This window comes from Rhinolophus sinicus, chromosome 14 (assembly GCF_057876585.1).
Source record: "Rhinolophus sinicus isolate RSI-liver-muscle chromosome 14, RSI-T2T, whole genome shotgun sequence".
Taxonomy (NCBI): Eukaryota; Metazoa; Chordata; class Mammalia; order Chiroptera; family Rhinolophidae; genus Rhinolophus; species Rhinolophus sinicus.
In genome coordinates, this window is record NC_142514.1 from 153,815,504 (window position 1) to 153,831,243 (window position 15,740).

The 15,740-nt window shown below is 41.1% G+C and overlaps 2 protein-coding genes across 5 annotated transcripts in view; one reads left to right on the plus strand and one right to left on the minus strand.

The window, feature by feature from the left end:
- Positions 1–8,694, minus strand: part of UEVLD (UEV and lactate/malate dehyrogenase domains) — a 44,033-nt gene extending 35,339 nt beyond the window's left edge. Inside the window, exons 1-3 of one of the 4 annotated variants that reach the window (XM_088791691.1) lie at positions 8,534–8,614; positions 8,091–8,175; positions 878–962 (exon numbers count right to left, since the gene is read on the minus strand). In XM_088791691.1, the coding sequence (XP_088647817.1) occupies positions 878–890 (13 nt within the window). In that variant the 5' untranslated portion in view covers positions 891–962; positions 8,091–8,175; positions 8,534–8,614. Of the gene's footprint in view, positions 1–877; positions 963–8,090; positions 8,176–8,533 lie in introns of all 4 variants that reach the window. The other 3 variants (XM_019714958.3, XM_074336114.2, XM_019714953.3) reach the window with 3 other exon arrangements.
- MISFA (mitochondrial sheath formation associated) lies at positions 8,666–14,327 on the plus strand. The gene is made up of 3 exons (XM_088791692.1): positions 8,666–11,042; positions 11,446–11,534; positions 13,342–14,327. Exons 1-3 carry the CDS (start codon positions 10,974–10,976, stop codon positions 13,361–13,363), a joined length of 180 nt encoding a protein of 59 aa, XP_088647818.1. The 5' UTR covers positions 8,666–10,973; the 3' UTR covers positions 13,364–14,327.
- Positions 14,328–15,740: the final 1,413 nt, after the last annotated feature.

Here is a 15,740-nt window from a genome sequence, read left to right on the forward strand (position 1 = left end):
GGCTTTGAAAGGTCTTGGGCCAATGGTCCCAAGCAGCAACAGTAGATGTTGCTTGTCTGGATGAACTAGCCCTTCAGCCGGATAAGCAATATTTTTATCACATTAACTGCCGGACCCTCCAGGAACTGGCCATTCCTGGAGGGGGAGGCAGCAACAAGGAGCTTGGCTGTAAGGCACATCTGAAAAAAAGATGTAAGACAGACCTGAGTTCTGAGACAGAGCTCTCTTGATGGTGAATTGTCATCATTCTAGAAAGCTTTGGAACTTGTATGCAGCTTGCAGCTTACAGCGTCAGGAGACGCAGACCTGGTGAGGTCTGGCTGGTAGCCAACTTTTCCAGGGTTATCTCCTAGTGTTTGGTGAGCTTCTTTAGTATAACACTGTTACAGTGTTTCCCCGAAAATACACCTAGCCAGACCATCAGCTCTAGTGCATCTTTTGGAGCAAAAATTAGTATCAGACCCAGTATTATATCATATGTTATGATATGATGTGATATATGATATATGATATGATATTAGACCCAGTCTTATATTATATTAAAATAAGACCAGATCTTATATTAATTTTTGCTCCAAAAGACGCATTAGAGCTGATGGTCCAGCTAGGTCTATTTTCGGGGAAACACATTATTAAGGTGTGTGTAGTTTAATCTTAACCGCATTTTACTTACTGTGCATATCTTGTGATTGTATTCTTTGATTGCCTTGATTGCCTTTGACTTCTACTATTGATTAGATATTGCTAAATAAATAAATCAATAAATCCCTCTCTAGCATGGGATCCTCCCCTTTCTTTTCCCCACTGGTCATTACACTAGGAACAAATAATTAATAGTTTATATAATGTAGCAAAAACTAGGGAATATGATTCTTACCATAGGTGTCCATGGAATATCTGAAATGTGGAAAAAACGTATTTACATTCTTTAATTCTTCCACAGTTAGATCTCTGAACTTGTACTGAAATGAGAAAAATGAGCATGGAATAATAAGAAATCTATAGGCAATGGAACAATTACAATGAACATTTAAGTGAACACTTACTATGTGCTAGGCTGTGGGCTCTGAGTTTTACAAACATGAATAGTATTTGATTTAATCCTTTTAATAATAACCCTATGAAGTAGACAGGGCTTATAACTGCTCTACTTTACAGAAATGAAAATTAAAGCTAGAGAATCAAAATAACTTGCTGAGTTAGACAGCAAGTTAGATAGGGAACCCAGCACTCAAACCCAGGACCTGGGCCTTTCATCACTAAATCAAACTGACTCCAAATACCTCCTGAAGTCTTAAGAAGTACGTATTACCACTGTCACCACTGTTCAAGATCCAATTTTTATTCTTGAATACTTCATTCATTCACTTGAGACACCTTGAATTTCCCTTCCAACCCTCCTGGTACTGCATCTTGGGTTTCAAAGGGAGAACAGAAAGCATGCAAGCATTTGCAGTCAGGGTAAGTGAACCGTCTCTTCATTCATCCAGATGTACTCCCAGAAACACTACCTTGGTTGCCCTGCAGGCAAAATCATTTAATTTCTTTGACTTTATTTTCTCATTTCCAAAGAGAAAGAATACCCACCTCCTAGACTTGAGCTAAGGATTAAATAAAAGCAAAAAAGTATGTTAAGCGTCTATTACCATTCTAAAAATGAATTTGAGAAAACAATTGCATTTACAACAGCATCAAGAAAAATAAAGTAGTTAGGAATAAATTTAAGAAGATGCAAAAGTTAGACTCTAAAAACTATAAAACATGGTTGAAAGAAATTAAAGTAGATATAAATAAATAGAAAGACACTCCTTGTTGCTAGATCAGAAGACTTACTATTGTTAAGATGGCAATACTCCCCAATAGATTCAATAATTAATAATCCTTATCAAAATTCCAGCTGGTTTTTCTTGTTTGCAAAAATTTACAAACTGATCTTAAATTCATATGGAAATTCAAGAGACCCAGAACAACCAAAAAACCCCTGGAAAAAACACAAAGAAGTTGGAGGATTCATACTATAATCAAAAGACAGGCTATAATAAAAAATTTTTAAAAAGACAGACAATAACAAGTGTGGAGAGGATGTGGAAAAATGAGACCCCTCATATACATATACCACTGCTAGTGGTAAAATAATGCAGCTGCTTTGGAAAGGAGTTGGGCAGTTATTGAAAAGATTAAACACAGAGTTACCATTCAACCCGGCAACTCCACTCTGAGATATACACCCAAGAAAAATGAAAACATGTGTACACAAAAACTTGTGCACAACTGTTCACAGCAGCACTATTCATAACAACCCAAAACTGAAAACAATCCAAATGTCTATCAACTGATGAATGGATAAAACACGACATATAAAGTGGAATATTCAGTCATAAAAATAAAGAACTGATACATACTAAACATGGATGAACATTGACAACATTATGCTAAGTGAAAGAAACCAGATACAAAAGGCCATATATTGTAAGACTTGTCTATGACATATCCAGAACAGGCAAACCATGGAAACAGAAAGTAGATGAGTGGGTGCCAAGGGCTGGGGGAGATTGGTAGAAAAATGGGGAATGCCTGCTAACAGATCCTGTTTCCGCTCTCTGAGCCTGAAGCTTTTTATCTGCAGAAGAGACATAGCTCTGCTGCCTACCAACTTCAACAGGTGTGTGTATGAGGCTGTCATGATTAACACATGTAAAAGTAAGATAGTAAACAAAATAGCTACACGAAGTAAGTACAGACAGGAAACGATGACTCAGTATAAAGCATATCAAAGTTACAGAAAGGCTTCCAGGAAGAGCTGTCTACAATTCATCTTAGAGTCTAGAATGCTACAGAAAATTAGAGGGAAGATACTTCTCTTCCTACAAGGTCATTTGAAGATGGGGAAGAACTTGGCAGACAGAAGAAAAAGCCTATGATTATTAACAACTCGCGGGGCAGGAATCACCTCTTACTCATCTCTGTATCTCCCACAGCACTTAGCACAGGGTATGCCTTCAATAAATGTAGGTTGACTGGGTGCCAGTTAGCAAGAGGCAGATTTACATGAGCAGAGTGGATGGAGAAAGCATCTGTGATCACCGGACTGAGAATTGATCAGTATTAACCACAATACAGCAGGGTGAAATGTGCCCCAGATTCAGTGTCCCTAATTCAGGGTACGCAAAAGTGAATGAAATCATCCCAACTCCAAACAACACACAAATGTACAAAAAATCTACATTGCTGTCATCGGAAATATACATTTATTATGAACAAAAACAATTTTTGTTTTGTTTTCTATTTAATATTATAAGCTGTTTTCTAAACCCTTAACATCCTGTAAGACTGTGACCATTAATGGCTACAGAGAGATAGATAGAACAGAATTGATTTAATTGCAAAACTGCTATAAAATTTACCCAAAGAGGGCAAAAGCACTCTTCCTTAGGGCTTGAAAACCCAAGTCACTACTACTTGTCGTCAAAACATGATTTGCCTTTTTGACACCTGAAAAAAAAAAAGACATCTATTTTATCTGTCCTGAAAGATATTCATGTCAAGTTTCACTCTAACAGGAAACAGAATACCTTCTGAGTGTAACATTAAGACATATATTCCATTATTGTTCCTATACCACCTATGAGAAGTCTGTACAATAGTCTCTAAGGAAATGTGCCTCAGACACATATCCATAATTATTAATGCCACATGCTTAGAGTACAGGCATGTCACTGAAGAGATGAATTGATCCATTAGATTCTAAGACAAAAGCAATTATACTGTCAAAAAATCAGTAAGACTGAAAAATTGGTAAGTTACTAAAATTTTAACTTTGACATTCTATAGTATGTTTATTTAGTAGACTGATATTTATGAACACCAAGAATATTCTTGTATGACAGTGCTCAAATGTAGGACACACTGAGGAATACTATGTGGCATCGTTTCATAAAAAAATTTTTAGCAGGAAGGAATCTTCCAGATCAAGTCCAATCTTATCAGTTTACTAGTAAGCAAATCTAGGCTAAGCCACTTATCCAAGGTAACTCAGCCAGGGGAGTGGGAAATAGGAATTAGGGAACTGGAGAATTTTTCTAAACTTAATATTTAATACAAACTAAATGATACATAAACAGGTACACACATTTTGAAGAATAAACACTCGTGCACCAGCCCACCCACATACAATCTAGAACAGTGCTAACAAAACTTTCTACCATGATGGAAAAGATCTATATGTGCTGTCCAATACAAGAGCCACAAGCTACATGTGGCTACTGACACTTGAAATATGGCTGGTGTGACTCAAAATCTCAATTTTTAATTTTATCTAGTTTCGATGAATTTAAATAGCCACATGTGGTTAGTGGCTACCGTACCGCACAACTCAGACCTTTCCAATATCTTTACACCGATCTGAAGACCTTTTTTGCCCACTCAACTGCCTCCCTTTAATTGAGTATTCACATTCCTTTGCTTTTGCCCTCCACAGCTTTATCACATGTGTGTATCCCTAAAAAACAGTTTATTGTTTAATTTCTGTTTAGTTTTGCTTCTTGGTTTTACTAAAATAAAATTTTGTATATAACCTCTGATACTTTTTCACTTTGTAACGTTGCACATCGTAGCTCATTCACTTTCACTGCTACATAGTAGTTTTCCATATGTGAATATACAACAAATTATCCTTCTGTCAATGCATACATATTTGGGTTGTTTCTAATTTTTAGTTATAAATAATTCTGCAAATGCCTCATTTCATATATTCTGAATTTTCTCTGGTAACTACCAAGATGTAGAAGGGACATACAACACATATAATCAAATTAATAAAATTAATAAAATAAGGCCAAATTGTTCCCCACAATGGTTAAATAAGCATTTAACCATCAGTAGTGTTTAAAGTTCCAATTCTTTCACATCTTCCAAATCATCTGAAATTATCTTAATTTGTGCCAGTCTAGTGAGGGAAAATGGTGGCTTTTCCATGGCTACTAATGGATTGAGCAAACATTCATTTCCCTGTTTCTTCTTTTTTTTAAAAATGCTTATTCATGTCTTTTGTCCAATTTTCTATTGGTTTTAATACTGATTTGTAGGATGCTAATTTATATATTCTAGATATCAATACTTTGCCAGTTATATGTTACAAAATTCTTCTCTAAGATTGTATTTTGACTCACTTTCCTGATGCTGTCTTTTGATATCCAGAAGTTCTTAATTTGAATGTAGTCAAAGTTATCAGTCTCTTAAGTATTTTATGTCTTGTTTAAAAAAGTTTGCATATTCTGAGTCCATAAAAATTTTCCCCTACATTTATCTCTATACATTTTAAAGTTTGTCTTTTACGTTTAAATCTTTAATGCACAGGAATTTTTAAGTTTAGTAAGAGGCTGTAGGGTAGATGTTGAAGAAAATTTGCCTTCATTGGTTGATGTGAGCTTTTGTCTATTAGCTTTTTATCTGTTCCTGCAAGTGAGGTGATTTTCTGTGCTGTGATCAGGGGTTGAGTAAATTCCCACTTTTGGTTTCATCCTGAGCAGGGGAGATATGAGATGATGTTGCTGTTCTGTCTGTGCTGTAAGGTGATGGTTAGCTTAGGGTTAAGAGAATTGTGAGATCAGGGGTTGAATTTCCCCTTTGGTCTCATCCTCCCGAGTAGGGGATATAATACGAGATGACATTGCTTTCTGTCTGTTTCACCCACATCAGCAGATGAAGTGAAGAAGTAGCTAAGCTCCATCAGGATGACGTGACAGGCACGTTGCCAGGCTTTGGAAAGGCGTTGGGCTGATGGTCCCAGGCAAAAACAGCAGGTATTATTTTCATCAGCCAGATGTACAATGTTCTTATCATTAACTGCCCAACCCTCCCGGAACTGACTATTCCTTGAGAGGGGAGGCAGGAACACAAACTTGGCTCTGGGGTGCATCTAAAGAAATATATAAGACTGACCTCAGGTGACATATGGATATTGACTGACAGCTGTTTCAAGAGATTGCTATTCAGAAGATTTGCTGTTTCAGGACTGCTTTTCAGGACTGGATTGTTTATAGTAAGAGATGGGAACTTGCCTCAATGGACAGTAGAGACTTCTTTTATTTGGTGAATTGTCATCATTCTAGCATCTTTGGGAACTTGTATGCAGCTTGCAGTATCAGAAAATGTCCTAACTTCCAACTACAACAACAACAAAGACCACAACAGCAGCAGCATTCTTGGGAACTAACAAGCAGCGTGTGGGAGACGCCTGAGGTTCTCAGCTACAGACCTGGCAAGGTTTTGATTTATGACTTTTCCAGTGCCATTCCCCACCCCGATCTGGTGAGCTTGTGGTATCTACTGTAATAGTTACTATCCTATAACTAGGGTACTCCTACTGATGTTATTTGTGTATTTAGCCACGTGATTTTTGGTCAATAGTAAACATGTATTGGGATCTCTTAAACTTATATATATCTGTACTCCTTTAACATGACATTGGTATCAATGTATATAGTGTAGTCTTAACCACCTTTACTTTCTGACATAACATAGTCTATTAATTGTCTTTGTCTTTTGCTATTGGACATTGCTACCTAAATTGATTAGATATTGCTAAATAAATAAATTGAATAATCCCCACTCCAGTGTGTCCTCTTCTCTCTTTTCCCCACTTGTCATTACAGAGGTAAGAATCCACTTTCATTTTTTCCCCATATGGACAAGCATCTGTTCCTGTATTCTCCTTTCCATAGTTATCTGCAGTGCCTGTTCTGTTTTATATTGCATTTCCAAACAGGTGTGAATGTGATTCTAAGCTCCCTAGTTTGTTCCACTGGTTAATTTGTCTACCCTATATCAATACCACACTAAATTTTAATTACTAGTCTTGACATCTGGTAAAGCAAGTCTCCACACCTACTCTTTTTCTATAAAAATGTCAAGATTATTGGCCTTCTGACCTTCCAAATGAATTTTAGAATCAGCATGAAAAGTTCCCAAAATAACCTGTTAGAATTCTGATTGGAATTGCATTGACTCTCTAGATTAATCTGGAGAGAGCTGACTTCTTCATATCCATGAAGTGGGAATATTTATTTACATTGGAATATTTATTGTGTTTTGTTTTCAATAAAATTTTTCACTTTCTCCATACAATTGTTTAATTTTAACGTATTGTGCACAGATTTTTCAGCTTAAAACTATTTCTAGATACTAAGTTATTACATTATTTGCCTAGGACTAAGGAACTTTAAAAATATTAGCCGGACTGACTTGTTTCTAACTGGTTTCCTTAATTTACAAATCCAACAAATATTAAGCACCTATGTGCCAGATTCTGTTAAGCACTGATGAAAAAAAATTTTCTCTGCTAGTCTACTCCCATCCTTGAGAAAATCACCATCTCTCTTTTGTCTTCTTCCTTCATTCCAGTTCCACCAAAATTATTAAGTTCTTTTTCTACTATCAACTTTAACAATTCTTCCCACTGGGCAATAATAATACATCACACTCATTAACAAACTTGGTAAGAATGGTTCTTTTAATTTCATGTTGTCTGAAGAGGAGATAGAAAGGCTGAAATTCTAAGCGTGATGATACCTCTCTTCCTACAAGATCTATACCTGTCACAGGAGATAAAATCATTCAAATCGATTACATATAAATCATTTCAATCATGAGGCTTCAAAATCTCTCACAACAAAGAAAGACACAGACAAATCCAACAAAAAAAATGTCATAAATGTATGGTTTCCGCCGGGAAAGTCGTAAGAAACATTAAGAATCACTTAACTAGAAAACTGGTGAAAAGTGGGCTTCCTTCCGACTACATACACTGCTGGGGACTCAGAGAGCCTGACCTAACCCGGAAACTGGCGCCAGTCATGACCCAGAAATGCAGATCAGACTTCTGGGTCACCCTCCCACTCAACCTTTCAACACTAAGAGAATCTCCTGTGGGCCTTCAAGCGCTGCGCTCATACTTAAATCTACTCAGGTTTTTCATTCACTGCACGGTTATTAGCACCTCCGTTGTCCTCAGGCACAGGGCGAGGAGAAGCACCGTCTTTTGGGTCATAGAGTTCAGAAGCATGAGTTAAGTTTTGTAAATAAATACCTACTCCATCAAGTGATAATCGATCCTTCCGAAAGCAAGTAGAGAGAAGGGAGTGATTCTATTTTCCGGGAGTAACAGCTGAGTCGAGTCTTACAAAGGATGAGCACGGCAGGTCAAGAAAAAGTGGGACAGGCCATTTCAGCAGAGAGGGGCGTGGCCAAAGGGACAGGCAGGTATTTGGGACCCAGAGAAGCCGGAGGCATGAGGGCTCACTCTGGGTGGAGGTTGGGGGACCTCGAACCTGCGGGCGGAGCCAGAGCCCCGGCCTGGGGAGGGGGAGGCCCGCGGCCAAGCCAGGGCTGTCCCCGCAGCCGACTTCAGGCCAGCCCGCCCGCGCTCCACGCCCCAGGACGAGCCGGGGACACACCGCGAGGAGAAAGCTCGGCCCGGGGTGGAAACGCCCCCAAGACCCGGGAGCCCCAGGCCCGGCCGCCGGGCTGCCCTCACCTTGCCAAGGAGTCGTCTCACACGCTCGCAGTCGAACTCCATCTCCAGCCCGGTTCCGGAGCCAGGTGGCCGGACCCCAGCCCCCGGACCTTCTGCGACACCGGTTCCCGGACGGCGGCCGCCGAGGACCAAGCCTCCCGAGCGGGCCAAGGCCCCGCCCCTTCCCAGACTCGAAAGTCACCCGCGTTCCACGCGCGGGGCTGCGCTGCGTTCCGGCCGGGAGTCCATTCACCGCTGCAGCGTGAGCCCTGAGCGCCGACAGAAACGCGTTAGGGAACCACGACCCGGCCTGCTGGAAGCAAACTTGGGAACGTCTGTGACGAGAGGGCGAGGAAGGACCCGAGAAGCAGTAAGGGAAGTGGAAGCAGCTCTCGCTGTTCTGGAAGAGTTTCTGGGATGTGTGAAATTCAGCAGTATCAAAAAAGATCAAGACCGAATATTGTAGGTGGATTTAGGAAGGGAGAGGTAATGAAACTCCAAAAGCAAAATTACGGGGAGCTAGAAAGGGAAGGGGAGTCAGGAGGAGTGTTGTCAGAGACCTGGGAGATGGGACAGCCTTGTGAGGGTGTGTGGCGTCAGGGCGAGGGTGCGCCTTTTAAAAATTATTTTATTTATTTGTTTGTTTGTTTGTTTATTTTATGAGGCGGTGTCATAAACATGTTGGTGGTAGAGAGAGGAAAAATCCAGGTGAGAAAGAGTTTGAAAACAACAGAGGAGGTAGATTGTTGGATAAGGTCATCGGGAGAAGGAAGGTGAAGATAAGCAATATGCTGGCATCGGTTGGGCTCCTTGACTTGTGGGTTCCCTGCTTTGTATCCCTGGCTTGAGCCATTGGGCCTAAAAACTCACAGGAGCTGGATGTTTCTAACTGTCAAGATGTTGGGGTGGTGGGAGGGTGATTGTGTTAATAGGAAGAGCCAAAGGCAGGAATGCTGTGACTCAATTAGGAGAAGAAAGCAAAAGGCTGGAAGGAGACTTTATCCATTCAACAAACTTTTGTTGAGCATTGACTAGTTGCTAGATAGTTTTCAAGGTCTGAGGATACGGAAGTGAACAAAATTAACAAAAATATCAGCTGTCCTAAAGCTGTCATTCTTTTATTAGTAGGAAGAGCGCAAAACAATAACTATAGTAAATAAATTAGACTGCATGTTAGAAAGCGATTGTTATGAGACAAAAAATTTTAAAGGCAAGGTAAGGAGATCAGGGTAGGTCTCCTTGAGAGATGAGAGTGTTTCATATAGAGGGCATTCAAAGCAAAGTCCTAAGAGAAGCATGAACATGGAGAGGCTCAAAACAGCAAAGAGGCCGGTGTGGCTGGAGTCGAATGAAGTAAGAAGTGAGGAGGCAGAAATAGGGTAAATCCGAGAAGTAAGAGGGAGCCAGCCACAAGTGGTTTAAGGCAGTGATTCTTCCGGTGTGGTACAACCTCAGCATTACCGGGAACTTGTTAGAAGTACAGACCCCACCTGAGACTTACAGACTAACCAGAAACTCTGGGGGTGGGGCTGAACAATCTGTTTTAAGAAACCTGGATGATAAAGTCTGAGAACCACTGTGGGGCTTGGTAGACAATTTTGACTCTAGCTTGTCAATGCCCTCCAGCCAGAGACCAGCTGGAACACTCCCCCAATTAAACAAGTTGGGTTTATTACCCCTTGCTGTGGGAGAGCAGATAATGTAGAGAACCTTTGGATAGTTCACTAAGAGTGTTGGAAAGAACTGATTACAGGATTTGGGTTTTGGGTGACTCGGGGGCAGGTTTAAGGAAACAAAGCTTCGCTTTGGATCGGGAGCTATCAAAAAGCAGGGACAATTCTATGGTTGGGTATCTCAAAAAATAGAAGATGGGCAAACTAGAGCAAGGATAAAGCTGTAATTGATAAAGAAGCAGCAGTCACTCATATTAGCAGAGAGAAGAGGATGTTTGACATTTCGTGGGTTGCACAATGACCTTGTTTTTGTCTATTTAGACAAAATTATGAGGTGGCCTTGTTTTGTCTCATTTTGTCATAGTCTGAGTGACCCTGTCTGATGTTGGTGTTCTGTGACATTGTTATATCCAACAGGAGAGTAACAGCCTAGCTGTGAGTGCCAGGTCGGGTAACAACGCTGAGACCTAGTTGGGTCGGACCAGTTCCGATGTGAGGGGCTGCGTTTGTCTTTGTTAGGCTTTTACTCTGAAAGAGGAAGTTCCTGGAGGGTTTTGAACAGAGTGGCCTGATCGGACCTGTTGTGAGTATGGGCCATGTGACCAATGATGTCACAATGCCCTACTGGATTCCAACATGTCCACGAGGGAGTTGCGGATCCCTTGGAGTCAAGGACTGAAACTGACATGCAAGACCTCTGCCAACTGAGGGTTTTATGAGCACACTCCTTTGCCAGGATCTTGGGGAAGAGTCGTTCACTGAGCAATTGTGTCTTAGAAATCGTTGTCATGATTGTGCTTGGCTGGATGTTTTTTGTGGGACTTGCATGTTACATGGGCACATTTCCAAAGTTCGCGGTGAGTAATGACACTGCCTGTAAACCCCTGGTGGTCAGCCAGTCCCGGCTCTGGCTGACCCTCCCAACTGGGGTTTCTGGCCAAATGAGAAAGCTAGTTGCGGTCTCACTATTAATTGGATGTCAGGATGCACTGGGAACAAAGTTTCCCAGGCTACTTCCCATCCCATTGGGACATCTTTAAGTCCCCCTCACCCTTAGTAACTTATTTCAAAGCATGGAATTTATAAGGGGTCTGCTCCCTATGGTGCCTGACTTCTGGATTGCAGGCCAAGTGGATCAGTGGTGGGAATGTGGGCCTTGTATGGGACTTTTCAGCAGCCCTTCCAGTCACAGATAGAGAGAGTCACCTACTGGGCCAGAGAGTACAGCCCTGTCTGCCTTTAAATTTCTTTCTGACTCAGCCTTCAACTCTGAGGTGGAAAGAAAGGCGGCCTGTTCAGGAGAGCAAGGCACACGGGAGGCGCAAGGCTTTGGATGAAGACCTACAACTGTGAGTGGTGGTCAGGTCTGTTGGGCTGGATTCCTCCTTCCCCAGAAAACTTGGTAACACCCTGAAATCTCAGTGGAGAATGTATATTCCTCTGGAAAATATAATAAACTATAGAAGGGGAAATGATTGAACATAGATGGTGGGGAAAGAAAATTCACGGAGCACTGCTGAGGGCAGCAGGCCAAAGTTCAAAGATTTAATAACCCCACCTCATAGGTATTCTTTTCAAAGACTGTTCCAATTTACTAACTTATTTGCTCCTCACAGACTCTATAATAAATTGGACCAGCATTTTGAACGCCCCTTTTGGAAGATCCTGAAACTGGAGTTAACGTGAATGTGAGGTCAAGTCCTAACTTTACAACTTACTAGCTATGTGACCTTGGGAAAGATTCATCTCTCTGAAGTTCAGTTTCTATCTCAGTCTCTTACTATTTTTGTGAGGATTACATTTTGTAATTGCTGTAAAGCCTTTAATGCAAAGTTTGACAATTAGCATTTAGTAAATGCCAACTTAACACCTAAGCAAGATAATGAACCAGTCAACAAAGATATACTGGTGGCAATGACCTCGCCTGTTTCCCCAAGGCTATAGAAACCCACTTGTTTGTGAAGCTGGGATGCAAGCATAGATCTCTGGACTTAATGGCCTCTTATGGTTATTCTACTAGACCAGCCTGCCTACAGCAAACGTTAATCGCAGCATCCTTTTAGCAAACCATCTCCTGGGTTCCTCCCATCCCACCCCATTTCATTCAGACCTGTTGTCTTTGGTGGTGTTGTTTTGTTTTGTTTTTAAGATATACCATAGTTAAAGAAACTTAACTCTGAGTCTTAGTCTTCTACCAATGACAGGAACAGGTTTTCTGGGAAGCTACTCCAGGAGGCAGGGAGGGGGGGGAATCAAGCCCCAGCCCCAGGTACACTAAGAACAAGGCATGATGGTTTTTCTTTTTCTTCTCCATCTGCCCCGGAATTTCTCTGAGAGTATTGGCACAACGCAGTTGGCCCTCTGTGGGCGTGGGAATGTGGATGGAGGCACCGGGCACTCGTGTAGCTGAGTCACTGCCACCCTCCGATCCTGACCAAACCACTGAAACTACAACTCAGTTCCTCCAGCTGTGAAATGAGTATAACAGCCCATCCTCCTTCTCTTCCCTCCTCAGGGACATTGTGAGGAAGCTTACCCTGTAGGATGAAGATTTAACTGTGCTCTTGTGCAAAATGCAAGATTTTTCTTCTTTGAATAGCCTAACAATAGTATATAAAGTAATTGCTCCTAGCATCTTAGCCAGTTCATCCAGGCTATTTTTTGTTTTGTTTGTGTTTTACATAGGAGTGGTTTTTTTGCATCTGATTGCCTAGAGCCAATAGTCAAAAGTTTGACAGGTGATAATAAAGATATAATGCCAGCTAGATCCTAACCACATAAGAGTCACCAGAAAACAAGGCCCTTCTGTTAAGGGTTCTTTAGCTCCAACACACCTGGTATCCTGGCCAACCATCCCATTGCTACTCACTCTGATTGGTCCCCAAAGACACAAGAGCTGATGTCACAACTGGTATCTGAGCTCTGCCCCCCAAAATGGCCATGGCAAGCCATTTCAGTTCAGACTAGACCACAAAGCTCCTCAGCCAGGAGCTGTCATGCTGGGCCGTTCACCACCTGGTCTTGAATGAAGCAGCCCAGTACCCAGGACCCAGGGACTAGAACACACCTTTGAGAAACACCATTTTCCCTCTGAACACCACCAGCTGAGCAAGAAGCCCGCAATGATTGTTGTCTTATGGATGCTTTTCATTGCAGGAACAATGTGGAAGGGATATAAGTATCCCCCAGGAGGGGTAAGTGTGCCTTAACTTTGTTCTCTATTCCTACTTTGAAATGTGTCCTCCCAGGTAAATGAACTGAGCATCAAAATCCAACTCTAGTAACTTTGGAAACAAATACCCTTTTCTTTATTAAAAAAGTTACGTACTTCAATTATTATTCACTGTCTACTTAGTGTTGGGAGAGTTCCCTGTCTTTCCTTTGACCTTTTATACATATTTTCCTAAGAGTCTCTATTCTTTTTAAGTTCTTCAATTTCTTTCAAATAAACTGAAGGTGTAGAGGTAAAGATTTTGCAGGCCCAGGGTCAAAGCTGTCTGACATGGGCAGGTCACTCTTGTGCTCATGGGACATTTTATATGCTCAGCCTTCAATACCATTTCTTAAATCACCCCACACCAGCAACCCACACTTAACTCTCCCTCATCAGATAAACACTGGTCTGTAAAATGGTTGTTGTGGCAGATTGTCTCTTATCTCTCTCCTCCTACTGGACCTTGGACCTTTGTCTTTTCACTGCCTCTTGTCAGCTCCCATATTGCTAAGCCCCACTTGCCAACTGAGATCGCAGATATCAGTAAGTGACAGAATTGGAAACAGCTACCCTTGCGTGCCCTCGGCAAGGAGAGCAACCGTGTTTCCTCGAAAATAAGACCAGGTCTTATATTAATTTTTGCTCCAAAAGATGCATTAGGGCTTATGTTCGGGGGATGTCATCCTGAAAAATCATGCTAGGGCTTATTTTCCGATTAGGTCTTATTTTTGGGGAAACATGGAATTACCTCAGCCCCACACCTAGCAAACACTAAACAAGACCCACTTGACAAGCTTTTTTTTTTTCTTCCTTCAGACTCCTCTGGAAATAAGCAACGATGATCCTGGTGAAGAAATGCAGCTCTGAAGCTCACCTGACCAGCTGTATAGTTCCTGTTGTTGGTTTCACATAAAGTCATTGCACGTTACTTGGTCACATTTTATGTCAAAAGTTACTGCACTTTTTAAGATGAAGACTTGGCATTCTGTTAGTTCGAAATGGAGATGGAGGAAGGGAGGTAGTCAGGGTGGATGGGAGTGATTGAATCTCCTCTGTTTCATAGTCCCTAAGGTTGGTATTAAGACTAAGAGATTGTTCAATTTGTCCTCTGTTCTGTATCCTTAAGGACAGAAATACTTGACAGCTCTATAGACCTATTTCCCATGTAATGTTTTTCCTGGATCCAGGGTTGAAAAAATGTTAAATGTCAAGGGATTGCAGGAACATTAAGCCTATTTCAGGGGGGTAGTTCTCTGTGGCTTTATTATTAAATAGTTCTTTATTATTAAAGAACTATTAATAATAGTTAATAGTTCTTTAGCTATTATTAAAGAACCCAAAGCTTACACGGTTGGGGAAAGGACCTCATTTTTATATTGGGTGCTAGATACTAAATTATACATTATTTTAATCTTCAGCCCTCTGAGCTGGGTACTAGCCTCATTTTACAAAATGGCAAAATGAAGCTGAGAAGCTTAAGTGCTTTCCCGACTCCCACAGCTCTGGGTTGCAGTCAAGATTAAGGTCCGGGCCTTCTTGACATGCTTTTATGTGCCAAGGGCGAAACAAAAGAGACTAGGATAGCCAAGATCTTGGCTGCCCCTTGGCTCAAATGTCTCCCTCACCTGAAGAACCAAGAAATTGCCTAATGATTCTTTTAGCAGTGACTGCTGCTAATAGAGGCAGCATGTGTAGAGACAAAAGCCAGCTGCTCGCTCAGTCCTCAATATGATGCCATTTGAGTTGATGAAACCAAGGTTGGAACCTAAGTATAAGAACCATGCAATCTGGGTATCTGAGCCCTAGGTTATTCATAATAAGCCCTCTAGTGGTTTGGAGCTTTCTGACCCTTAAAGGGGTAGGGAGGGAGGAAGAGACAAATCTAACAGTAAATACAATCCTTTAAAAATAAACTGTATGGAACTGTTCCCATTCTGTGGCTGCTTGGGGTCAAAGGTGTCTGACATGGGTGACCTAGTTCCATTGTTCAGACATGCACCCTTACTGGCAGGTCTTTTGGTTACATAGACATTTTGTTGATGACTATTTGGTACATGTTTACTAAACTATTTGTAAGTGGCTCTATGCACTGAATGGATTACCCTTTTTATTTTTTATGGGGATAAAAGTGAATTCAAAATCCATAAGCAAAATTTTCTTTATAATTTCTCACTAGGCTACTAGCATTTTATACTTCTTAGGACCTGAACTCAACACATTCCATTAAGTGCCTACATTCTCTGGCTGCATGGCTGTGCCCACTGCCATATAAATATATACCAGGGTTGCCAAAAAATGTATACAAGTGGACACTTTGGTCAACCTTGCTCAAGCAGTTCAC

Excerpts from the sequence above, each read along its gene's own strand:
- MISFA (XM_088791692.1), top strand. The coding sequence starts at position 10,974 with ATGATTGTGCTTGGCTGGATGTTTTTTGTGGGACTTGCATGTTACATG. Across the intron at positions 11,043-11,445 it reads GCACATTTCCAAAGTTCGCG|CCTTCAACTCTGAGGTGGAA; the intron begins GTGAGTAATGAC and ends TTTCTGACTCAG. Across the intron at positions 11,535-13,341 it reads TTGGATGAAGACCTACAACT|GAACAATGTGGAAGGGATAT; the intron begins GTGAGTGGTGGT and ends TTTTCATTGCAG.